The sequence below is a fragment of the Lagopus muta genome, chromosome 1, assembly GCF_023343835.1.
Source record: "Lagopus muta isolate bLagMut1 chromosome 1, bLagMut1 primary, whole genome shotgun sequence".
In the NCBI taxonomy this organism is placed as follows: Eukaryota; Metazoa; Chordata; class Aves; order Galliformes; family Phasianidae; genus Lagopus; species Lagopus muta.
In genome coordinates, this window is record NC_064433.1 from 463628 (window position 1) to 489382 (window position 25755).

The 25755-nt window shown below is 56.9% G+C and overlaps 2 protein-coding genes across 2 annotated transcripts in view; both read left to right on the forward strand.

The window, feature by feature from the left end:
- Positions 1–21868, forward strand: part of LOC125684168 (uncharacterized) — a 100702-nt gene extending 78834 nt beyond the window's left edge. The window contains exon 2 of the transcript XR_007373228.1: positions 20260–21868. The gene's annotated coding sequence lies outside the window, so the exon portion shown is untranslated. The remainder of the gene's footprint in view (positions 1–20259) is intronic.
- Positions 1–25755, forward strand: part of SHANK3 (SH3 and multiple ankyrin repeat domains 3) — a 298288-nt gene that overhangs the window by 209635 nt on the left and 62898 nt on the right. Inside the window, 2 exon segments of the mRNA XM_048925496.1 lie at positions 13505–13587; positions 24826–24950. Coding sequence (XP_048781453.1) covers positions 13505–13587; positions 24826–24950 — 208 coding nt within the window.

The following is a 25755-nucleotide window of genomic DNA, read 5'->3' on the forward strand; positions in this document are numbered from 1 at the left end:
TTCTTTCTTTAAGTCTCTGCTGGGTTGTTTTTTGTTTTCTTTCCTGTCCTTTCTCGAGGAGCTGTCAGGGCTGCTGCACATTGGATGTGAACCCATCTGCTCCCACGGTGCAAGTATTAATTATCCAAGTGTTTCCATTCCTGAGGGATTTTCTTGATGTGATGATCTTAATGGGTTACCTTTACAATTACACGTTCACTTTTCCTTGTTCTTTAAATTGATGTGGGCAAATTCATAGCATAGGAGCTCAAGATGCAGTGCTCAAGAAGCACTGCATCTATGGAAAGAATCACAGAGTCACAGAATGGTTTGGGTTGGAAGGGACCTCAAGGCTCACGAAGCTGCAACCCTGCAGCCACACTCAGGGCCACCAACCTCCACGTTTAATGCTAAACCAGGCTGCCCAGGGCCCCATCCAACCTGGCCTCCAACACCTCCAGGGATGGACGGGGCATCACAGCCTCTCTGGGCAGCTGTTCCAGCCCCTCCCCGCTCTCACAGCACACAACTTCCCCCTCACATCCAACCTCCAGCTGCCCTCCCTCAGCTTCCAGCCGTTTCCCCTCGTCCTGCTGCCATCTCCCCTTTCCAGGAGTTGACTCCCCTCCTGGCTGCAGGCTCCCTTCAGCTCCTGCAGCTGCACTCAGCTCACCCCCAGCTTCTCTTCTCTGTGCTGCAGAGCCCAGCTCCCTCAGCCTGTTTGCAGCCCCCTGCTCATCTTTGTGGCTGCTCTGCACCCTCTCCAACAGCTCCCTGTCTTTCTTGTATTTGGACCCCCAGCCCTGGACACAGTGCTGCAGATGGGGCCTCATTTGGGCAGAGCAGAGAGGGACAATCCCCTCCCTGTCCCTGCTGCCACCCCTCTGCTGATGGAACCCAGGATCCTATTTGCTTTCTGAGCTGTAATCACACACTGCTGCCTCATGGTCCGTTTTTCACCCATCAGGACCCCCAGGTCCTTCTTGCAGGGCTGCTCTCAAGCTCTGCTCCTTCCAGTCTGCATGGATGCCTGGGATTCCTCCGACCCAGGTGCCAAACCTCACGCTTTGCTGTGTTGAACCTCATTAGATTCTCCCAGGCCCACCTTTCCAGTGGAAGATGATCTCTTTTTTCACTTTGCTGTCCCCTGGTGCCTCTGGCACATGGCTGCTGTGCCGTGAGCTGTGCTGAGTGTGAGGAACGGGAATGAGAACGGAGTGAGCTTAGGGCCGGCTGTGCTAACATAGCAGATATCTGCAGAGCTGCTGGGCTTCGTGCTGCTGCTTTGGAGCAGCCTGCTTTCCTTGCTTTGGATGGTCAGAGAAATGCAAACTTTCAGGTCTGTGTGTTCTTCTGCTTCCTTGAGCAGCAGCTCTGCCCAGCAGTGGTTTTTTCCCCATTTAGTTTTGCAGCAGATCATTACTTTCTCCCAGACAATCCTTATCACCACGTTACATGCTTGTGTCATAGTCGTATTGGCCTTTTCATCTCTTGAAGGCTGCTTGTAAGCTTAATGCTGTGACAAACAGCCTGCTTAGCAGCCAGCAAAGCCGGGTAAGCACATTATGCATGCGCCGCATTGATTTCCTATTCAAGCCATCAGCTGTGAATGAGGCTCTGCACGACGTCAATGAGAGCTGCAAGGTAGCAGAGGGGCTTTGGCTGACAGCGGTGTTCTGGGTGCAGAGAATCATACAACCATAGAACGGCCTGGGTTGCAAAGGCCCACGGTGACCATCAGCTCCAACCCTGCTGTGTGCGGGGTCACCAACAGACACAGAGGGACACACGGATCCCACAGATCCCCATAGGGACCCACAGATCTCCATAGGGACCCACAGATCTCCATAGGGACCCATAGATCTCATAGATCCCCCATAGGGACCCACAAATCCCCCCATAGATCCCCCACAGGGACTCATAGATCCCTGTAGTTCCTCCATAGATCCCCGAGAGGGATCCACAGATCCCCCATAAATCCCCATAGGGACCCATAGATCCCCCATAGGGACCAACAGATCCCCCATAGATCCCCCATAGGGACCCATAGATCCCCCATAGGGACCCACAGATCCCCCATAAATCCCCATAGAGACACACAGATCCCCCATGGGGACCCACAGATCCCCCACAGAGACCCACAGGGACTCCCAGATCCCCCATAGATCCCCACACAGACCCCATAGGGACAAATAGAGACCCACAGAATCACAGGCAGGCCCACGGTGACCATCAGCTCCAACCCCTGCTGTGTGCGGGGTCACCAACAGACACAGAGGGACACACAGATCCCACAGGGACACAGAGCGACCCACGGATCCCACAGATGCCCCATAGGGACCCACAGATCTCCATAGGGACCCATAGATCTCATAGATCCCCCATAGGGACCCACAAATCCCCCCATAGATCCCCCACAGGGACTCATAGATCCCTGTAGTTCCTCCATAGATCCCCCATAGGGATCCACAGATCCCCCATAAATCCCCATAGGGACCCATAGATCCCCCATGGGGACCAACAGATCCCCCATAGATCCCCATAGAGACCCACAGATCCCCCATGGGGACCCACAGATCCCCCATAAATCCCCATAGAGACCCACAGATCCCCCATGGGGACCCACAGATCCCCCATAAATCCCCATAGAGACCCACAGATCCCCCATGGGGACCCACAGATCCCCCACAGAGACCCACAGGGACTCCCAGATTCCCCATAGATCCCCACACAGACCCCATAGGGACAAATAGAGACCCACAGAATCACAGGCAGGCCCACAGTGACCATCAGCTCCAAGCCCCTGCTGTGTGCAGGTCGCCAACCAGCAGCCCAGGCTGCCCAGAGCCACATCCAGCCTGGCCTCCAATGCCTGCAGGGATGGGGCATCCACAGCCTCCTTGGGCAACCTGTGCCAGTGCCTCACCGCCCTCTGCATGAAAAACTTCCTCCTCATATCCAACCCAAACCTCCCCTGTCTCACTTTAAAGCCATTCCCCTTGTTCTATCAGCATCCACCCTCCAACAGCCATTCCCTCCTGTTTATCCGCTCCCTTCAAGCACTGAAGGCCACCATGAGGTCTCCCCACAGCCTTCTCTTCTCCAAGCCAATCAATCCCAGTTCCCTCAACCTTTCCTCACAGCAGAGCTGCTCCAGCCCTCTGCTCATCTCATTGCCCTCCTCTGGACTCGCTCCCAGAGCTCCACGTCCTTCTTGTGCTGGGTTCCCCAGGCCTGGATGCAGCACAGCAGATGGGGCCTCACAAGAGCCGAGCAGAAGGGGACGATCACCTCCCTGTCCCTGCTGGCCGCCCCTTTTTTAATGCAGCCCAGAACACAGCTGGGTAGAAGCACACGTGGGGCTCTGCACAGCCAGTGCGCCTTCCTGTCAGCACAGATTTAAGAGTAATAAATGCATTTCTGGAAACAGCTTCCAGGAGGAGAGCATCGCGCTTTGCCTACGGTCCCTTTTGTGTGTCTGCGATGGTAAAGGAGGGCGGGGAGGAAGGAGGAGGTGATGGATTATTTACTACAACCCAGCAGCGCACGGAAGAGTGGCTCACACCAGGCAGGGACAGCCCGGATGATTCAGCCCCAAATTGTTCTGTTTGTACGTTGGGGAAGGAGCGCCCACGTGGAGTGTGAGCAGCATCAGGGCCGTGCAAGCAGAGCACAGGTAACGCTGCTGGCTGTGTGTGCCAGCACAAGGCAGCTGCTGCACCCTGCATGGCTCTGCACACGATGCTTCCACGGTTAGAAACCAGCACACGTGAAATTAGCAGGATATGAGGCACAACAAAGGGGTTTTGTTGCTGGCTGTTTGTGTTTTCAACGGAGGTGACACAACATATTGAGAGAGGCCCAGTGCGTGAGCTTCCAGCTATTCTTAATTACAGGTAGAAGTTAATGCTAATTATGACGAAGGGAATGTATCAGGCCCATGGGAAGCAGCCGCCGCGTCAGAACGAGGGTGGTGTGAATGGTCGGATATCATGAGGGCAGCGTGGGAATGGGAAGCCAGAAGGAAGCAGTGACAGAGGCTGCAGATATTCCACGTGCTTCCTTGGTGGCTGCAGAACTGCAGGGCGGCTCTGAGGAGCATCTCTTTAAGTATTGCTGAGCTGAATCACAGAGACAGGTGGGAGATGGTCCTCATGTGGTGCTGCCCTTTACCACAAGCGTGGAGCAGAGCTGGGGCTCAGCGTGGGGGGAGGATGCAGTCCTAACCCTAACCCTAACCCCAACCCCAACCCTAACCCTAACCCCAACCCCAACCCTAACCCTAACCCTAACCCTAACCCCAACCCTAACCCTAACCCCAACCCCAACCCTAACCCTAACCCTAACCCCAACCCTAACCCTAACCCCAACACCAACCCTAACTCAAACCGTAACCCTAACCCTAACACTAACCCCAACACCAACCCCAACCCTAACCCTAAACCCAACCCTAACCCTAACCCTAACACTAACCCCAACCCTAACCCTAACCCTAACACTAACCCAAACCCTAACCCGAACCCTAACCCTGACCCCGACCCTAACCCTGACCCTGACCCCAACCCTAACCCTGACCCTGACCCCGACCCCAACCCTAACCCTAAACCCAACCCTAACCCTAACACTAACCCCAACCCTAACCCTAACCCCGACCCTGACCCCAACCCTAACCCTAACCCCAACCCAAAGCCTAACCCTAACCCCAACCCCAACCCTAACCCCAACCCTAACCCTAACCCCAACCCCAACCCTAACCCCAACCCCAACCCCAACCCCAACCCCAACCCTAACCCCAACCCTAACCCTAACCCCAACCCCAACCCTAATCCCAACCCTAACCCTAACCCTAACACTAACCCCAACCCTAACCCTAAACCCTAACCCTAACCCCAACCCTAACCCCAACCCTAACCCCAACCCTAACCCCAACCCTAACCCCAACCATAACCCCAACCATAAACCTAACCCTAACCCCAACCCCAACCCTAACCCTAACCCTAACCCCAACCCCAACCCCGACGGGGGCACAGACCCACCGCCTCACATTGAGCATCAGTGGCACTGCAGCCCTGGGCTGATTCACGAGAGCACTTCAGCCTGGCAGCCACAGGCACAGACAGAAAAGCATCATTCATCCTTCTTCTCATCCTGCGGGTGATAAGTCGTTCATTCAGAAGGCAGAAGCTCTTAATTAAGCTGGCAATGGGCGTCTCAGTCAGTAGTGACTGCACAGCTTGTGCTGAGCGTGGAGCAGCTGCGGTGGCAGTGGGTCTGGGTGTGATGAGGGCAGCTCTTAGAATCCTGGAATCCTCTGGGTTGGAAAAAAACTTCAAGATAAGTGAGGTCAACCATCACAGAATCATGGAATCACAGAATGGTTTGGGTTGGAAGGGACCTCAAGGCTCACAAAGCTCCAATCCCCCACCAATGCAGGGCCACCAACCTCCATGTTTAATGCTAAACCAGGCTGCCCAGGGCCCCATCCAAGCTGGCCTCCAACACCTCCAGGGATGGACGGGGCATCACAGCCTCTCTGGGCAGCTGTTCCAGCCCCTGTGATTCTATGAACCCTTAAGGCTGGGAGGGACCCATAGCCATACATAGAACTTCAGTGGACCGAGGTTTAGGAGTGCTTTTGCCTTTAGCCTGCCCAATTTAGGGTCCACTGCCCCTCCTTTGGACACAGTTTGGTTGCACAGAGGATGTCTGTGTTGTCAGTACCTCCATTTCCTTCTGCTCGCTCTGCCTGCAGTGTTTGCACTGTGCCTCCAGTTCGGTGCCCTTAAACACTCTCCATCTGTCTCCTTGCCAAGGTGGGTTCAATCCACAGCGTAGAATTCGGATTTCCTGGGACTTGTGTTTATTATTTACAGCAATACGCGTTGTTCTTTCCTGAGTGCATATTGGGTGAGACACAGACACAACGTTCTTTGATCTCCTTCTGCTCAAGCTGAGGGGGATTCCAGGTCTCCCTGTTCCTCCTCAGCGTGTGCTGCAGCCCGGTGGCGGTGGTGCCCCTCACTCTGACACCCTCTGCTCATCCCTGCTTTCCCCTCGGATGGCACAGAGCACAGATTGCAGAGCTGCAGTCCGTCCCCAGCTCTGCTGCATGCTCTGCTCCGCTGGCAGCGCTGAACAGCAGCATTCCCTGGCTGACATCTGTAACTCAGCAGCGTGCACCGCAGCCCGTCTGCCTCCTCTCGTAGCCGTTTATCCTGCAGCACTCTGCAGGGTGGGCCGGTCGCTCTCACACCAGGGCTGGAGGGGCTGATTGAGGGTGCACCCACAGGAGGAGCTGCTTGCACCCATCTGCTGCGCTGCCCTTCTGAGGGTAAGAATCCGGCAAGCAGCTTCCTCCTGCCAGCTGATGCTGCAGAGCCTCGTCCCTCTGTCGTGCTGCCGTGGTTTCCTCTTTTCCTCCATTCGTGCACTTTTAGGGCGCTGCAGCGCTGGCTCTGCTGCCCAGAGCTGTGGGTGCCCCATCCCTGGAGGTGCCCCAGGCTGTGGATGAGCCCTGAGCAGCCCAAGCTGAGGGGGCAGGGGTGGAAATGAACGATTATGAAGGTCCCTTCTAACCCAACCATTCTGGGGTTTGGTGATTCTATGATTTTCAGGGCTTCGGTGTTTTCTTGGTTAGCACTGATAGTTTAAAGTCCATCCAAAGCGTACCATAGACTTCTCATTCACTCAGTGACCTCTTCTTTTCACCATAGAATCACAGAGCAGGTGGAAATTTGCTCTGACATCCCCAGTCCAACCCCATCCCACTGCCCACCTCCCCCAGTGCCACATCCCTGTGCTCACCAAACACCCCCACGGATGGGGGCTCCCTGCTGCCCTGGGCAGCTGTGCAGTGCTGATTGCAGCACAGGTTGTTCCCAATTCCAACCCTCCCCGCTGCACCCTGAGCCCATCCCCTCCCGTCCTATTGCTGGTTAACTCCCCATATGATACCCATTGGTGTGTCTAAATCCAATGCATCCAGCCCTGAAAATGCCCTGTGGAAACTCTCTGCGTTTCAGTTGGGAAGGTGCTGCTCTTCACTGCGAGGCTTTCTCACCTTCTGTGCTATCTGGACTTCAGAGCTTTTCAGGAACTCAGCCCACGTTTCATCTAGGAATGAATAGCATTGGCTTTGGGTGTGGAAATGGTGTCTGAAATGCTTTCGACCGTTGCTGGATGGGATCTGATCCCAAACATCACATCCTGAACGTGATCTCGAGCATCACAGCCTGAATGTGATCCTGAATGGCACAACATGAATGTGATCCCAAATATTGCATCCTGAATGTGATCCCAAATGGCAGAACCTGAATGTGATTCCAAAGCATCACAGCCTGAATGTGATCCCAAATATTCCATCCTGAATGTGATCCTAAATATTGCATCCTGAACATGATCCCAAATACTGCATCCTGTATGTGATCCCAAATGGCACAACCTGTATGTCATCCCAAATATTCCATCCTCAATGTGATCCCAAACGGCACAACCTGAATGTGATCCCAAATATTGCATCCTGAATGCGATCCCAAATGGCAGAACCTGAATGTGATTCCAAAGCATCACAGCCTGAATGTGACCCCAAATATTCCATCCTGAATGTGATCCTAAATGGCACAACCTGAATGTGATCCCAAATATTGCATCCTGAATGGGACCCCAAATGGCACAACCTGAATGTGATCCCAAATGGCACAACCTGAATGTGATCCCAAATATTGCATCCTCAATGTGATCCCAAATATTCCATCCTGACCGTGATCCCAAACAACACCTTGGATTTTGGGGAGCTTCCTTGGAGTCCTTCCTTGGATTTTGGGGAGCTTTGGAGGTTCTGTGTGTGTACGTGTGGCTGGAAGGTGGTTCCTTCTGGGGGCAGAGTTGCTCCCTGTGTGCCGCTTCGCTTTTGACGTCGTTCATCATCAGTGCCTTGATGAGCTGCCTCCTCCCTGAATTAAACTGAAAGCACTGCTGATGATAATCAGGGCCTGGGGATGAGCTGTGAGCACAAACAGGCTCCTCTTCAGCCCCTTCCCCTCTTCCTGCTCTCCTCTGCTTCCATTGCAGGAGCACCACTGTGGCAGCATTTGCAGAGGTGTCTGCTCAGTCTCTGTGGATCCCCAGGTGGATTATTTCTCCTTTTGGGACGGGGCTTTTCCCAGTTCCACTGACAGGGAACCCCTGGCTGCCCGGCTCTTGGAGCCTTCAGTAGGGATGAGCCTCTCAGAGCCTCAGCAGGGATGATGCAGCGGATCCCAGACCCCTGGGGCGCACACAGCACACGCTCATGGCTGGCAGAAGCTGAAGTATTTGGTGTACAAGTCCAAGGGTGACTGCAGATCTCTTTTCCTAAAGCTTCGCCTGCTGGGGGCTGAGTGGGCAGGGATGGAAGCCTCGTGCTGCCCCATGGATGCCCTCACTGCTCTGCAGGACAGGTTTGATGGGGACCCATTTGTGCTCTCCCAGCAATCCCAGCTGCGGTGCAAGGCTGGCCCTGATCAGAGGCAGCTTCTGGAGTGCAGATTGGGAACAGCTGCTCTGTGTTCTGGTCTTGGTTTTCTGGGGCAGAGAGGAAAGCTTGTTCATAAGGACCTGCACTGACGCACTGTGCAGCAGGGAATTGGCAGCTTTATACCATTCTGGCACTGCTGTGGGTCTTGCAGCACCCCGGGGTGTGAGTGAGCTCTACTGGGAAATGCCCATCCTCCCATCTTCCAGCTCCACCTCACACACCTGAACTCAGGTTGTTCTCCAGCAGAGTCCATCACCAAGCTGCCCGGGAGCAACCTTGCACCAGCAGCAGCCCTTCCTGTGCTTCGTGCACCGTTACTGCTGGGAAGTTGTGGCACCTTGCAAGCATTTCTAACTGGGAACGAGCAAATGAGTGCATAGGAGCAGCCGTGCCCTCAGCTGTGTTTGCTGGGCCCTTACAATCGTGGGATGGTGAGGGCTGGACAAGAGCTGTAGGGTCATCAGGTCCGGCCATCAACCCAGCGCTGCTGAGCGCATCCCAACCGCAGCCACACGTTGGGATGGGACTCAATGCCTCCTGGGCAGCTCCCTCCAGCACTTGCAGCTGATGTTGTCTCAAACCTCCCCTGGCACAACCTGGGGCCATTTCCTCTCATCCCATCGCTTGGGAGAATCATAGAATCATAGAATCACCAAGGTTGGAAAAGACCTCAAAGCTCATCCACTCCAACCGTTCACCCATTCCCAACAGCTCCCACTAAACCACGTCCCTCAACACAACATCCAGCCTTCCCTTGAACACCCCCAGGCTCGGTGACTCCACCACCTCTCTGTGCATCCATTCCAGTGCCTGAAACCACACCGCATCCCCTCTGAGGTCACTGCGGTGCAAACACGCGGCCTCCTGACCTCCCAGGCGTCCTCCTGGGGCTCTGCTGCTGCCCCACGTCCCCCGGAGCTGTGCAGCATCTCCTCCTCCTCCTCCCAGAGGACGTGACTCACATGCAGGCTGTGACTGTTGGCCCGTGGGCTCCGGGCTGTTCCCTGGGAGCAATGCAGATGTGTGCAGTCCCGGAGCCAGCGGCGCCGTTCACCTGACAAAGTGTGGGCGTTCGTTTCAGCATGGGGTGAATCAGCCCCATTGACTTCACCCAGGAGCTCCGTTGAGACTGAAAACAGCCCAGCACCTATAGGTGCTGCTTTCTGCAGCCCACGTCCGACTGTGTGGCTCCCATCCTGCGGTGCAGGGAGAGGAAGAAGGGTTCAATAGGGACTCGGCTGCGTTTCTGCTCACTCCTCTCCTGCCCGCTGTGGTGCTGCTGCTCAGAGCCCAGGGGCTGCCTGTGCCTTCTGCTGGCCGTCCTGCCAGCCCTTCTCCATCCCTGCTCTCCCCACCCTCTGCCTTTCTCCTCCTGGATTTTTCAGGCCAGCACCAGAAAGCCCAGATGCGCTCTTGCGACGCGTGGATGTGGCAATGGGGACGTGGTTACCGGGCACGGTGGGGGTGGCCTGGGGTTGGATTTGGGTCCTTTTCCACCTGGATGGTTCTGTGATTCTGTGGCTGCATTGAGCCCGGCCCAGGACGGACCCCCTTTCATCCCACTCTACGCATCCACCTGATGGTGAGAAATGTGCCAGGCCGGCTCTTCGCTCACCTCGAGCCTTTGTGCACCCCTTGCTTTTTGTGAGCAAATCCTGTGAGGGCGATCAGAAAGCTGAGCTGAGTCAGGGTCTGCATTGCAGAACTGCCTTCCTGCCTTCAGGACACCCGTTGTGTCCCAGCAGCAATCAGGTTCAGCACAATTAGTTCTCACAAATCATAGAACCACAGAATGGCCTGCGTTGGAAAGGATCACAACGCTCATCTGGTTCCAACCCCCTGCTGTGTGCAGGGTCGCCAGGAGGCACACAGGGACACACAGATCCCCATAGAGACCCCTTTACAGACCCTTCCAACCTGATCAGTCCATGGTTCTTTCATCTTTAAGGACCATTCCAACCCAACCCAACCATTCCGTGGTTCTCTCATCTTTAGGGATCTTCCAACCCATCCATTCCATGGTTCTGTCATCTTTAAGGACCCTTCCAACCCAACCATCCCATGGTTCTGTCATCTTTAAGGACCCTTCCAACCCAACCCAACCATTCTATGGTTCTCTCATCATTCAGGACCTTCCAACCCAACCATTCTGTGATTCTGTCATCTTTCAGGACCCTTCCAACCCAACCCAACCATTCCCTGGTTCTGTCATCTTTAAGGACCCTTCCAACCCAACCCAACCATTCTATGGTTCTCTCATCATTCAGGACCTTCCAACCCAACCATTCCATGGTTCTGTCATTTCAAGGACCCTTCCAACCCAACCCAACCCAACCATTCTGTGGTTCTCTCATCTTTAAGGACCTTCCAACCCAACCCAACCATTCCACAATTCTCTCATCTTTCAGGACCCTTCCAACCCAACCATTCCATGGTTCTGTCATCTTTAAGGACCCTTCCAATCCAACCCAACCATTCTGTGGTTCTCTCATCTTTCAGGACCCTTCCAACCCAACCATTCCATGGTTCTGCAACGTTTTAGGACCCTTCCAGCCCTCAGACATTCTGTCATTCTATGGGCTCTGAGGATCCATCGAAGCCATCCCACGTTGTGTTTTTATGATCCTATGGCACACGGCTCAGGATGAGAGACTTCTGGCTGCCGTTTCCAGCCGCATGCTGCTGCTGTGGCCTCTGCTGGGAGCAGCTGTTAGCAATCCATTCCCAGTGGGACGTCCACAGCTCAGAAGAAAGGAGAGCTTTACACGTGTTGGGGAGCAGGTGCACAGCCAGTGCTGCTGTGGAAGGACAGGCTGCATTGGAAACATGGCACAGAGGGGGGCTGTGTGACAGCCATCGGCCCCTGAAGTGGATTGCGTGGTTGTGTTGGGATTCATCCACACCTGGAGCGTTGTTGCATGAGGTTGTGTGACCAGTTTTCTAGATAGCCTTAATCTTTTTTTAATGCAGAATGCCTAAAATGTCTGGAATTATGGTGCAAAGTGAAATATCTGGGGAGTGCAAGGAGTTCCATCTCGTGTCTTGCATTCATTTTAGTGGCAGTACTGTCCTGAGTCCTCAGAGCACCATAGAGCTGCCTGCATTGGTGCACCTGCCTCAGAGCACCCAGAGCAGCCCTGCAGAGCAGGACCTGGGGGTCCTGATGGGTGAAAAACGGACCATGAGGCAGCAGTGTGTGATTACAGCTCAGAAAGCAAATGGGATCCTGGGCTCCATCAGCAGAGGGGTGGCAGCAGGGACAGGGAGGGGATTGTCCCCCTCTGCTCTGCCCAAATGAGGCTCCATCTGCAGCACTGCGTCCAGGGCTGGGGGTCCAAATACAAGAAAGACAGGGAGCTGTTGGAGAGGGTGCAGAGCAGCCACAAAGATGAGCAGGGGGCTGCAGCACTGCCCTGCAAAGCCAGGCTGAGGGAGCTGGGCTCTGCAGCATGGAGAAGAGAAGCTGGGGGTGAGCTGAGTGCAGCTGCAGGAGCTGAAGGGAGCCTGCAGCCAGGAGGGGAGTCAACTGCTGGAAAGGGGAGATGGCAGCAGGACGAGGGGAAACGGCTGGAAGCTGAGGGAGGGCAGCTGGAGGTTGGATGTCAGGGGGAAGTTGTGTGCTGTGAGAGCGGGGAGGGGCTGGAACAGCTGCCCAGAGAGGCTGTGATGCCCCGTCCATCCCTGGAGGTGTTGGAGGCCAGGTTGGATGGGGCCCTGGGCAGCCTGGGCTGCTGTGCAATGCGGAGGTTGGTGGCCCTGAGTGTGGCTGCAGGGCTGCAGATTTGTGATCCTTGAGGTCCCTTCCAACCCAAACCATTCTGTCCTCCTGTGATTGTGTCTGGAGCAGACGGAGATGGAGCTGGGTCCTCCTGCAGCGTTCATGGCAGCACCCCAGGGCTCTGCCCAACAGGCCGTGATTCCCCGGAGCAACCTCTGCTCAGGGCACCAGCAGCGAGGGGCTGCAGTGAGCCCACAGCACGCAGCAGGGCTGCGGGGAGCAGACTGTGTGTGGGTTGGGGGCTGGTGTGGGTCAGGGTTGGCACCGTGTGTGCAGAGCAGAAAGGTGGCACACGTCTGTGGGTCGGGGCTGGTGCATGTGTGTGCAGTCAGGGCTGCCTGCTGAGCGGATGGAGGCTGACACACACGTGTGTGGATGAGGGCTTGCACATGTGTGTGGGTCAGGTGCTGACACGTGTGTGCAGCTCAGAGACGTGGCACATGTGTGTGGGTCGGAGCTGGCGCACACACACACACACACACACGCTGTGAGCGTCGGGGCCAGGCTTGCAGTATGCGGGGAGGGGGCTGCAGGGCTGCATTGCCCCCTGTTCCCACCCCCCACACACGGGGTGCACGGGATGGGGATGACCCCTCCCCCCCCCCCCCCCCCCCATCACCGAGTATTTCCGTTAGGTTCACAGAAAGCGCCTTTGTGAAAATAGGACAATGCATCGCCCCCCCCTTTTCCCTTCCTTCCCCCCCCCTCCCGATGACAGACGGTTCCTTAGCAACGCCGGGGGGGCTCTAAGGGAAGATGGGAGCACCGGGATGAGGATATAAACTCCGCCGCTCCCCCTCCCGGAGCTCACCGAGGGCCCCCCTCCCTTTGTCTCACATCCCGGCTCTCCGCACGGAGCATCGCCCACGCCCCCCCTCCCTCCCCCCAGCCCCCCCCCCCCCAAACCCACCCACCCTTCCACCGAGCACCGCGCTCCCCATCTCCCGGCCGAGGGCACCGGTGGAAGGTTGGGGGGGGGTAGGGGGACCGCAGCCCCCCGCATGCGCCCGCAGGTGACCGCGGGGAGCCCGGAGCCCCCCGCCCGCCGCCGCCGTTGTGCTCCGACTGCGGGAAAGGGAGGGAGGGAGCGGCCGCTGCCCCGCTCCGCTGCGATGAGACGCTCCGTGGGAAGAGAAGGGCTCCCCGCAGCCGGCACGAAGCCCCCCGGCGCCCGGCAGCATGGTGCTGAGATCTAACCCCAGCGTCATTCTCTTGTGCTCTTTCCTGCCCAGCGACTACATCATCGAGGAGAAAACGGCCGTGCTGCAGAAGAGGGAGCATGAGGGATTCGGGTTTGTGTTGCGCGGGGCCAAAGGTAAGGAGGGGGCTGCGGGGCTGCCGGGTTGCGGGGTCGGGGGAGGGGGGGCTTGGGGGGGGGGGGGGGGGGCGGCCGTGGGGCAGCGCTGCGTGACGCGTGGGGCTGCGCTCGGGGGCTGTGAGCGCTCCGCTGCCCGCACGGTGCGGTCGCTGTGGCTCCGTGCGTTACACGAGGGCTCCCCGCTGCCCGCCGTGCTCGGGGTGCAGCCGCCGTGGCTTTTTGCGGTCGTTTGTTTTTTGGGCTTTTTTTTTTTAATGCGTGAAGTTTGGCGCTGTTCCGTGCGGTGGGGATCCCTCCTGGGGGGGGGGGTGGTAAGGGGGGGGGGGGTTTCAGCCCCGTCGCTGCTCCGGGGGGGGGGGGGGGTGGTGCGCGGCCCCCGCAGAGCCGCTCGTTGCCGCGGTGGCTCCCAATGCGCGGAGAGGTTTTGGCTACGATCAAAGGAATCCCTCCGGGTCCGAAGGGAACGTGAGCCGTCGGGCGATGCGCTCAGCCCTGCAGCGAGGGGCGGCTCCCCTCCGGCTGAAGGCTCGGGAAAGGCCGGGGGGCTGCGAGGTACGGAACCGCGGGGCGGGATGCGGCTGCGGCGCTGCGGGGCGCGGGGGGAGAAAGGAGAAAGCGGCCCCCGGGGGCTGAGAGCTGCGCCCGGGTGGCAGCCGGGGCTCCGGAGTGCTTTTGTGGCGCCGAGCACCGAGGCGAAACTGCAGGCGGGTGTGCGGGGCTCCTCAATGCGCAGCGCCCGACCCTGCGTGTGTGACACATGTGTGTGTGTGTGTGATATATGTGTGTGTGAGTGTGTGACACGTGTGTGTGTGATACATGTGTGTGTGTGTGTGTGTGTGACACGTGTGTGATATGTGTGTGATATATGTGTGTGTGTGTGTGACACGTGTGTGTGTGATATATGTGTGTGTGTGTGATACATGTGCGTGTGTCACATGTGTGTAACACGTGTGTGTGATATATATATGTGTGTGTGATACATGTGTGTGTGTCACGTGTGTGTGTAACACGTGTGTGTGTGATATATATGTGTGTGTGACACGTGTGTGTGATATATATGTGTGTGTGTGACACATGTGTGTGATACATGTGTGTGTGACACGTGTGTGTGATATGTGTGTGTCAAATGTGTGTGTGTGACACGTGTGTGTGACACATGTGTGTGTGTGATATATGTGTGTGTGACACGTGTGTTTGTGACACGTGTGTGTGTGACACGTGTGTGTGTGATACGTGTGTGTGTGATATGTGTGTGTGACACGTGTGTGTGTGATATATGTGTGTGATATGTGTGTGTGACATGTGTGTGTGTGATACGTGTGTGTGTGATATATGTGTGTGATATGTGTGTGTGATATGTGTGTGTGACATGTGTGTGTGTGATATATGTGTGTGTGTGACATGTGTGTGTGATCACAGAATCACAGAATCACAGCATCACAGAACTGTAGGGGTTGGAAGGGTGCTCCAGAGATCATGGAGTCCAACCCCCTGCCAAAGCAGTTCCTACAGCAGGTCGCACAGGTCGGCATCCAGGCAGGTCTGGAACATCTGCAGAGCAGGAGACTCCACCACCTCCCTGGGCAGCCTGTGATATATGTGTGTGTGACACATGTGTGTGTGTGATACATGTGTGTGATACATGTGTGTGATACATGTGTGTGATACATGTGTGTGTGACACATGTGTGTGTATGTGATATATGTGTGTGATATGTGCGTGTGATATATGTGTGTGTGACACGTGTGTGTGTGATACATGTGTGTGTGATACATGTGTGTGTGTGATACATGTGTGTGTGTGACATGTGTGTGTGTGACACGTGTGTGTGTGTGACATGTGTGTGTGATACATGTGTGTGTGTGATACATGTGTGTGTGTGACACGTGTGTATGTGATACATGTGTGTGTGATACATGTGTGTGTGTGATACATGTGTGTGTGTGACACGTGTGTGTGTGACACGTGTGTGTGACATACGTATATGTGTGATGTGTGTATGTTTTATATGTGTTTGTGACATACGTGTGTGTGACATGTGTGACATACATATGTGTGACATACGTGTGTGTGTGATGTGTGTGTGACATACGTGTGTGTGTGACTTAAGTGTGTGACATGTGTGACATGTGTGTGTGACATACATATGTGTGACATACATGTGTGACATGTGTGTGTGACATACATATGTGTGACATACGTATGTGTGACATGTGTGTGACATACGTGTGTGTGACTGTGTGTGTGTGTGCCATACATGTGTGTGTGAGTGCCATATGTGTGTGTGTGTGCCCGATGTGTGTGTGCCCTACATGCATGTGCCATACGTGTGTGTGTGAGCCATACGTGTGTGTGTGTGCCATATGTGTGTGTTGCTATATATGTGTGAGCCATACGTGTGTGTGTGAGCCATACGTGTGTGTGTGCCATACAGTGAGTGCCAGCTGTGCCCACGTGCTGCCCTCACCACCCCGTGCAACGCAGCGTGAAACTTCAGCCCTCAAAATGGCACCCGTTCCTTTGCTGGATCAGACTGGCAGCAGTGAGGTTGGGGCAGACGTGGGGTAAATTTCCTCCTGTTTCTGTTTGTTTTATTTTCTCAGGCTCTGTGTCTTCCTTTGTGTGCCAGGGCTGGGGGGGAGGGCAGGGGAGTGGATGGGCAGCGCTGGAGAGTTCACAGTGGGACTGAGTGGGGTCACCCCACATCCCCAACCCTTTGGGTTTATGACACAACACGAGAGCCTCTGTCCCAGCCCTGTGTCACTGCTGCTCACACTTCGTTTGGGTAACAAAGCTGTGATGATGGGAGAAGGGAGGGAGCGAAGGCAGCGGAGCCCCTGCAGGAGGAAGGAGCATTGAGGTGAGGCGCATCCCTGGAGGAGCCGCACTCAGTGCTGCAGAGGATGGGGAGAGCCCAGCACACTGCTGGAGGCTGGGATTGCCCATGGTGTGTCAGGTTTGGGGAGCCACCCCTTCGTCACATCCCATCCCATCCTGTCCCGTCTCATCCCATCCCATCCCATCCCATCCCATCCCATCCCATCCCATCCCATCCCATCCCATCCCATCCCATCCCATCAATCCCATCCCACCCCATCCTGTTCCATCTCTTCCCATTCCATCCTGTCCCATCCCATAAGTGCCATCCAATCCCATCCCATCCCCTCCCATCCCTTCCTGTCCCATCTTATCCCATCTCAACCCATACAATCTCATCCCATCTCAACCCATACAATCTCATCCCATCTTAAGCCATGCCATGCCATGCCATGCCATGCCATGCCATGCCATGCCATGCCATGCCATGCCATGCCATCCCATCCCATCCCATCCCATCCCATCCCGTCCTATCCATTCCCATCTCATCTCTTCCAATCCCATCCCAGCCCATCCCATCCCATACCATCCCATCCCATCCCACCCCACCCCATCCCATCCCACCCCACCCCATCCCATCCCATCCCATCCCATCCCGTCCTGTCCTATCCATTCCCATCTCATCTCTTCCAATCCCATCCCATCCCATCCCATCCCATCCAATCCCATCCTATCTCATCCCATCCCATCCATTCCCATCTCATCCCATCCCATCCCATCCCATCCCATCCCATCCCATCCCATCCCATCCCATCCCATCCATTCCCATCCCATCCCATCCCATCCCATCCCATCCCATCCCATCTCCATCTGCACCTGGCACCCAGATGGATGAGGTCAGACCCAGGAGAGTTTACTCAGAGGCTGTCCTGGGCTCCCTGGGGCTGTGGATGGGACAGGGCAGGGGCAGCCCCTGAATGGAGGTGGGAGGCAGCCAAGAGCATCTCAGTTTTTCCCAGCCCAGGGACACCAACACAACCCTGCACATGCATGGCTGGCAATCCTGGGCTTGGAGCAATGAGAGACGTTCCTTGGTTGTAATACCCTGTCCTCCTTCTGTGCGTGGAGCAACCTCCCTGCTGCCCCGGGCACAGAGCAGGCACTGCTCCTGCAGCAATGCCATTCATAAGATCCACCCCCACTGCAGCAGGAATTCCATCCAGAGGCCACATCTGGACTTCTACATCCAGGCCAGGGCCCCAGGCGCAGAGATGTGGGGCAGTGGGAGTGGGGGCAGCTGCAGGAGCTGATGGCTTCGGGCACAGCAGTGATGAGCAGAGCTGTGCTTGGAGGCTGCCCACACGTGGGCTCAGTGTCCACAGAGGGGCTGTGAGCGACCCAGTGCAGCTGTCACATCCCAGCAGGGCCACCAGACGCCACTGGAGGTCCCATTTGTCACCCATCTCTCCCCATCCCTCAGTGCGGGATGCAGCAGGACGCACCCAGCTCCATCCCAGCCCCACAGCTGATGGCATTCAGCATTTCAGAGCTGCTCCCATCACAAACTCCTGCTTCTTGTTGGTCACGCTTTCTGTGCTGTAAGGTTCCAGTTTGGTGTCCAGCATTGGCTGTGTGTGTTCTCAGCCCTCCGTGTGCACAACTGCTGATGCTGAGACAAAGTTCCCTGGCTGAGCTCAGGGCTCCCATCACCCAACGCTGCATTGCTCCACCTGTGGGGCAGGTTTGGTTTCCTTTCCAGCAGCAGAAGCTCTGCAGTGAGTGCTGGGAAGTGCTGGGGCAGCACAGAACGGTGAGCAGCCGGGTCTGGCAGAGGTGGAACGGGAATGGGAAGAGCTCATTGATGGCTTTTGTGCAGAGAGGGAGTGCTGTGACACTTGGTGACCCTTGGGATGAGCTCAGGTTGGGACTGGAGGATGTATTTGAGGCACTTCAGACAGCGTCTGCATTGCTAAGAGTTGTGTCTTCGTTATGGAGATCCAGTCCAACCAGTGCAGCTGGGACATGGTAGCGCTGCTATGACCGGTCCTATGCTTCAACCTGAGGAATTTAAGATCCTGGGAGGTGTAAAATGAACCTCTGTAGCTCCTCTTCTGCTCCAAACACACGTGCTCCAGCAGTGCCTCTTGCCCACTGCCCAGCAGCAACTCTTACAATGGCAGAATCACCGAGGTTGGAAAGGACCACAGGGATGCACTGGGTGTCCGAGTGTTGCTGTGTGCCCTGCTGCCCGCTGCCTGCACTCCAACATGCCTTCAGGGGTTAAATAAGCACCAGGCAGCTCAGGTGTTCTGCAGTCAATACAACATTGAGCCCTATTTTATTATTTCCCTGGAGGCGTTCAAGGCAGGGTCACTACTATCTAGTACTGGACACGGAGGTTGCTGGCCCTGCATGCAGCAGGGGGTTGGAGCTTGGAGATCCTTGGGGTCCCTTCCAACCCAACCCATTCCATGTTTCTATGATCTTCCATTCTGTGCTTGTGCTTGCAGACAAGTAGCTGGGATCCCAACCATTTACTTTCCATTAACTCGCTGTATTTATATTTATATACACCAAGTGCAACACATCACAGCCCCAATACAGCCAGTCCCCCCCAGGCAGCCCCAAGAGGTCAGAGGAGCCAACTGCTGCCCAGCTCTCTGCACACAGGGCTCCCACGGGGGGCTGTGCTGAACGGGGCCGACGTCTCCCGCAGCTCTGCTGGCACAGCAGCCCCAAACGGGTGCAGAGGTGCAGGACAGCAGGGTGCCCCGGGGGGAGCTGGGCTGGCCAACGTGAGCAGCAGCAGCCACAAAGGCGCCGGCCAGGCTCAGCGCAGAGCACAGCTTCGTCGTGGAGCTGGCTGCAAGCGCTCTGCTCTCAGCACGCGTTGGCTGGAGGGCAGCGGGAGGAGATGCTGGGCAGGAGGGCACTCACCAGCTTCCTTCCATCGATAGCTGTGCTGTGGGAGGGGGGATCTCAGCTCTGAACAAAGGGCAGAGAATGACAGGAGGACAAAATGGTTTGGGTTGGAAGGGATCTCAAGGATCACGGAGCTGCAGCCCTGCAGCCACACGCAGGGCCACCAACCTCCCCATTGCACAGCAGCCCAGGCTGCCCAGGGCCCCATCCAACCTGGCCTCCAACACCTCCAGGGATGGACGGGGCATCACAGCCTCTCTGGGCAGCTGTTCCAGCCCCTCCCCGCTCTCACAGCACACAACTTCCCCCTGACATCCAACCTCCAGCTGCCCTCCCTCAGCTTCCAGCCGTTTCCCCTCGTCCTGCTGCCATCTCCCCTTTCCAGGAGTTGACTCCCCTCCTGGCTGCAGGCTCCCTTCAGCTCCTGCAGCTGCACTCAGCTCACCCCCAGCTTCTCTTCTCCGTGCTGAACAGCCCAGCTCCCTCAGCCTGGCTTTGCAGGGCGGTGCTGCAGCCCCCTGCTCATCTCTGTGGCTCCTCTGCACCCTCTCCAACAGCTCCCTGTCTTTCTTGTATTTGGACCCCCAGCCTTGGATGCAGTGCTGATGATACGAAGTTGGGAGGATTGACTGACACGCCTGAAGGCTGTGCTGCCATTCAGCAAGAGCTGGACAGGCTGGAGAGCTGGGCAAAAAAAAACTGGATGAGGTTTAACAGAAGCAAGTGTAGAGTCTTGCATCTGGGGAGGAATAATTGCATGCACCAGTACAGGTTGGGGGATGAGCTGCTGGAGAGGAGCTCTGCACAGAGGGACCTGGGTGTCCTGGTGGACGACAGGTTGCCATGAGCCAGCAGTGTGCCCTTGTGGCCAAGAGGGCCAATGGCATCCTGGGGTGCATTGCACAGAGCGTGGCCAGCAGGTCAAAGGAGGTGATCCTCCCCCTCTGCTCTGCCCTGCTGAGGCCTCATCTGCAGCACTGCGTCCAGTTCTGGGCTCCCCAGCACAAAACAGACAGGGAGCTCTTGGGAAGAGTCCAGCGGAGGGCCACCAAGATGGTGAGGGGCCTGGAGCATCTCTGCTATGGGGAAAGGCTGAGTGAGCTGGGTCTGTTCAGCCTGGAGGAAAGAAGGCTGAGAGGGGACCTGATCCAGGTCTATCAGTATCTGAGGTGTGGGGGGCAGAATGGCAAGGACGGACTGTTTTCAGTGGTGAATGGAGACAGGACAAGGGGAAACTGCTGGAAACTGCAGCATAGGAAGTTCTGCACCAATGTGCGAAGGAATGGCTGTGCAGTGAGGTGAGGAGCAATGGGACAGGCTGCCCAGGGAGGTGGTGGAGTCTATGGGTCCCAATGGGTCTCAATGTGTCTCTATGGGTCCCACTGTTCACTGGAACAGGCTGCCCAGGGAGGTGGTGGAGTCTCCTGCTCTGGAGATGTTCCAGACCTGCCTGGATGCCGACCTGTGCAACCTGCTGTAGGAACTGCTTTGGCAGGGGGTTGGACTCCATGATCTCTGGAGCTCCCTTCCAACCCCTACCGTTCTGTGATGCTGTGATTCTGTGAGCACTGTGTTTGATCAGCACAGCCCAGATGGAGGCTGTGAACCAGATCTGTGCTTCTGACCGTCCCCTGTGTGCCCTCGGTCCTGGCTGCACAGCTGCAGGTGGGTTGAGTGTCCTGGGGTTTGGCTCCTTGTGGCCAATGTGCGTCGTTGTGGTTATGGGCTGGATGGGCTCCTCCAGGGCAGAGCTGTGATTGCCAGTCCCCTGCACAGCAGAGGGTGTTCAATAAGGGCAAAGGGGAGGATTGTGCTAATTGCAGACCTGTCAGTGTCACTGCAGAATTATGCAGAAGAGAACTGTGGGAGGTGCTGCATGGAGCTCAAGGAGAGCTGGGCTCTGCACTTGGGATGGGGCAGCCTGGGCTGAAGCTGCACACTGGGGGATGGGAGGCTGCAGAGCTGCCCCAGGAATGGGGTCTGGGGGCTCTGGTGATGACGGCGAGTTGGTTCTGAGGCAGCGGTGTGCCGTGGAGCCAAAAGGGCCAGCAGTGCCATGGGGTGAAGCCGGCTGTGGGGTCAGGGGAGGGGTTCTGTCCCACGGTGTTCTGTGCTGTGCAGCTTCACCTCGAGCACCGGGTGTGGGTTGGATGCCATGAGTGAAGGCATAAAGCTGGTTGGGAGCATCCAAAGGAGGGCTGCAGAGATGGGGAAGCGTCAGAGGGCAGGGGGTGTGAGGGGTGGTTGAGGGGCCCTGGGTTTGTTCAGCCCAGGGCAGAAGAGGCTGAGGGGGAGGACTCTACAGCCCTTCATGCTCCTACAGCCCTCATGGCCCTACAGCCCTCATGGCCCTACAGCTCCTTATGGCCCTATGGCCTCTCGTGGCCCTACAGCTCCTTATGGCCCTACAGCCCTCATGGCCCTACAGCCCTCATGGCCCTACAGCTCCTTGTGGCCCTACAGCCCTCATGGCCCTACAGCTCCTCGTATCCCTACAGCTCCTCATGGCCCTACAGCTCCTCATGGCCCTACAGCTCCTTATGGCCCTACAGCTCCTCATATCCCTACAGCTCCTCATGGCCCTACAGCTCCTTATGGCCCTACAGCTCCTTATGGCCCTACAGCTCCTCATGGCCCTACAGCTCCTCGTATCCCTACAGCCCTCATGGCCCTACAGCTCCCCATGGCCCTACAGCTCCCCATGGCCCTACAGCTCCTCGTATCCCTACAGCTCCTCGTATCCCTACAGCTCCTCGTATCCCTACAGCTCCTCATCGCCCTACAGCCCTTATGGCCCTACAGCTCCTCATATCCCTACAGCCCTCATGGCCCTACAGCTCCCCATGGCCCTACAGCTCCCCATGGCCCTACAGCTCCCCATGGCCCTACAGCCTATTCTGACCTACAGTAGGGAACTGCTTTAGCAGCGGTTGGGCTCAGCGATCTCCTGAGGTCCCTCCCAACCCTGTGGCTCTGTGTGTACAGCAGGGGTGATGCAGCTGTGTGTGATGCTGATGCTCCGTTTTGTGAAGTGCTGATATTCTGCAGGGACTGCGTGCCTCACTGTCGTGGTACAAATAGCTCACATTTGCAGCCCAGGTCTCCCCGTTCCTCGTGTTCAGAGGCTCAGGCAGCACACGAGGTCGTTCTGCCCTTAAACTCGTGTTCTTGTGGAGCTGCAGGCCCCGTTCTGCAGCTCCTGTCTGCTGCAGGTCAGAGCTGTGACCCACTGAGCTCAGATTGTTGGAGGAACTCATTGGCTGAGCTGAATGCTAGGGAAGTTATGAAGGGTCATAGAATCATAGAATGGCCTGGGTTGCAAAGGCCCACAGCGTTCATGCAGTTCCAACCCCCTGCTGTGTGCAGGTCACCAACCAGCAGCCCAGGCTGCCCACAGCCACATCCAGCCTGGCCTCCAATGCCTGCAGGGATGGGGCATCCACAGCCTCCTTGGGCAACCTGTGCCAGTGCCTCACCACCCCCTGGGGGAAAAACTTCTCCTAAAAATCCTGATGGGAACTTTGCTGTAGGCTGAGGGTTCCAGAGCTGCTGGCTGTGCTGGGGCTGGGGCTGTGGGGGACTCCCACTCTGCTCTGGGCATTTCTGTCCTCACCATCCCACTTCTTCCCCACCCCAACCAGCTTTACCCTCACTCAGAGACTCATTCAGGTTGGAAAAGAGCTCTGAGATCTCCAATCCAACCCCAGGCCATCCCACTGCCCACGTCCCCCAGTGCCACATCCCTGTGCTCACTGAACACCCCCAGGGATGGGGGCTCCCCTGGGCAGCTGTGCAGTGCTGATTGCAGCACAGGTTGTTCCCAGTCTCCAAGCTGGAAAAACAGGAAGGGAAGCAGTAAGGAAGCCATCCCTCTTGCCAGCCATCCAGCATCCCTCTCTTGTTCCAGGACGATGCAGGTCAGTCAGAGCGTGGAGGGGTTGAGCACATCTTGTTCCCAGCGTGTTGGTAGTTTTGCTGCTGTGACAAAGTGATGTGGACACATGGTCTCCTGTTTGTGCAGGCAGAGAGAGTGGGTTTGTTGGCATTGCTGGTTTCAGGACGTGGCCGTGCAGCTTTGCTGCTCCCAAATCAGAGCGGTGCCATTCACTGCAGCCCCATCCCCTCTCCTGTCCTGGGACTGCTGTGGTGCAGAGGGAGAGCTGAGCGCTCCGCTGGTGCTGGTGCCACAGCACCACAAAGTGCTTTGGGAAGATGCCTTTTCCCTGCCTGTGGAGCAGGCTGTGAGGAGGGCCCATCTGCCTGGGGATGTGTGATGCGATTGCAGGTGGTTGGGAAAGGGATCTGGAGCTCCTCCTGCAGCCCCTCCTGGTGCTGCTCGTCGTACAGCCCTGGTGAGGCTCTCACATCTCACATCTTGCTGTGCAGCGACACCTGAACCCAGCGCAAAGGCAGCTCTGTCACAGTGCACAGCCCCAGGTGGAATGCTGGAGAGCCACAGCTGGCCCCAAAGCCCAACAGACCCTCAGTACTGCTGTGGGGCTCAGAGCCTGCCCAGGTGCATCGCTTGTTAATGCAGCTGGTGCTGCTCAACACCTGCAGCAGTCCCATGGTGAAGGAGCCCTTCTCACAGAATCACAGAATGGCCAGGGTTGGAAGGGACCTCAAGGATCATGAATCTCCAACCCCTCTGCCACATGCAGGGCCACCAACCTCCACGTTTAATGCTAAACCAGGCTGCCCAGGGCCGCATCCAACCTGGCCTTGTACACCTCCAAGGACGGGGCATCCACAGCCTCTCTGGGCAGCTGTTCCAGCACCTCACCTCTCTCTGGGTAAAGAACTTCCCCCTGATGTCCGACCTTCTCCTTCATCTCCTCACACATCACATCACACTGTCTGCTCCTGCCTGCTCTCAGCTGGGCAGAACGCCTTCCCCTGGATGAGCAGCAGTGCAGGGCAGGTCAGGGCTGCGCAATGTCAGAGCCCTCCTGGTCCAACTGAGGCCGTTCCTTGGAGGCCATTGCTGTGGGACAGGGCAAACTTTACAGCTGGGAATGTGATTAAACCAGGGGCTCCTTGGGCTGATGCAGGTGTCCATCAGTGAGTGGTTCCCTGCTTCTGAGCACTCTGGACGCCCCGTGCTGCAGGGCATCGTAGTGCAGCATCGCACGAGGATGCACGCATGGTCTGGGGGTGGCACTGGGATGCGTCTCCTCTGCAGCCACCCCGCAGTCAGCAAGCTCCACTCCTTCATCCTAGATGTTATCCCTGTTCCATGCACGGTGCTGGGACGTGGAGGAAGCTTTGGGGACCTTCTGGCAGCAGTGCTACTCCCAGCACTCCTCGTTTCTGTGGGGCCATCTCAGGGTCTGAGCTGGAGTCTGAACCGTGCCGCAGTTCCTGCATGAAGCCAAGGCAGGCTGTGCACGCAGACCGATTCAACAGAGTTTTTCCTGGGCTCCTGGACGCCTCTCACCACCTCTGTCCGCTCCCAACCGCAGCGCCTCGATCTCTGCCTCTCTGTCTTTTTTGCAGCTGAAACCCCCATCGAGGAGTTCACCCCGACGCCAGCCTTCCCCGCGCTGCAGTACCTGGAATCCGTGGACGTGGAGGGCGTTGCGTGGAGAGCGGGGCTGCGAACGGGAGACTTCCTGATTGAGGTGAGCGTGGGGGGACGGGGCTGATTGGGGTGAGGGTGGTGGGATGGGGCTGATTGGGGTGAGGGTGGTGGGATGGGGCTGACAGCCCCCCCGTGCTCTGCTGCTGCCCCTTAGCAGGAGCTCCGAGCAGGGGGTGGTGAGCGCTACTGAAGTGCTGGTGAAAATGCCTTGGTGGAAGAACCCTCCTTCGGTGCAGCATGGGCCAACGGATGCGTGCGCTCTGTGCTTGAGAAGGGCTGGCAGGGGACTGTGGGGAGGGTGGAACCTGGAGGAAGGAGCCCACTGGGTGCCGCCTCTGCAGGATGGTTTTGTGCTGATATTTCTTGCGGCTTCGCCCAGCAATGCAACAATTGGGGTCTAAAGAGGAAGCAGATCTGGTGGATGCCTGCAGTCTGCCCGTATCACCCGCTCGGCCCTTCCTTGGCAGTCCTGCAGGAGCTGCTCGGGGCTCTGGGGGCTGTGATGGAGGCAGAGGACACCAGAGGGTCCCCAGGTGCCCCCAGCCCCATTTGCTGTGCTGTGTGCAGGGCTGCAGTGCCCTGGAGCTCACTGGGATGGAGCGTGGTGAGGAGCGCTCCTCGTCAGCGGCCGCTTCGTCTCCCGGCGAGCGCAGCAGGGGACAGTTTGAAGGAGCAATTTGAGACAGAAAGAGAACATTAATTTGTTAACGTGTGCGGGGATTTTCGTTGCTATAGGAGGGGAGCGGTGGAGAAATTACCGTGGTGCTTGAAAATGAAAACGATGTTCAGAATTGGTGCCAAATGGATACGGCAGGAACAGGCCGAGTGGGAGCCGGAGAAGGGGC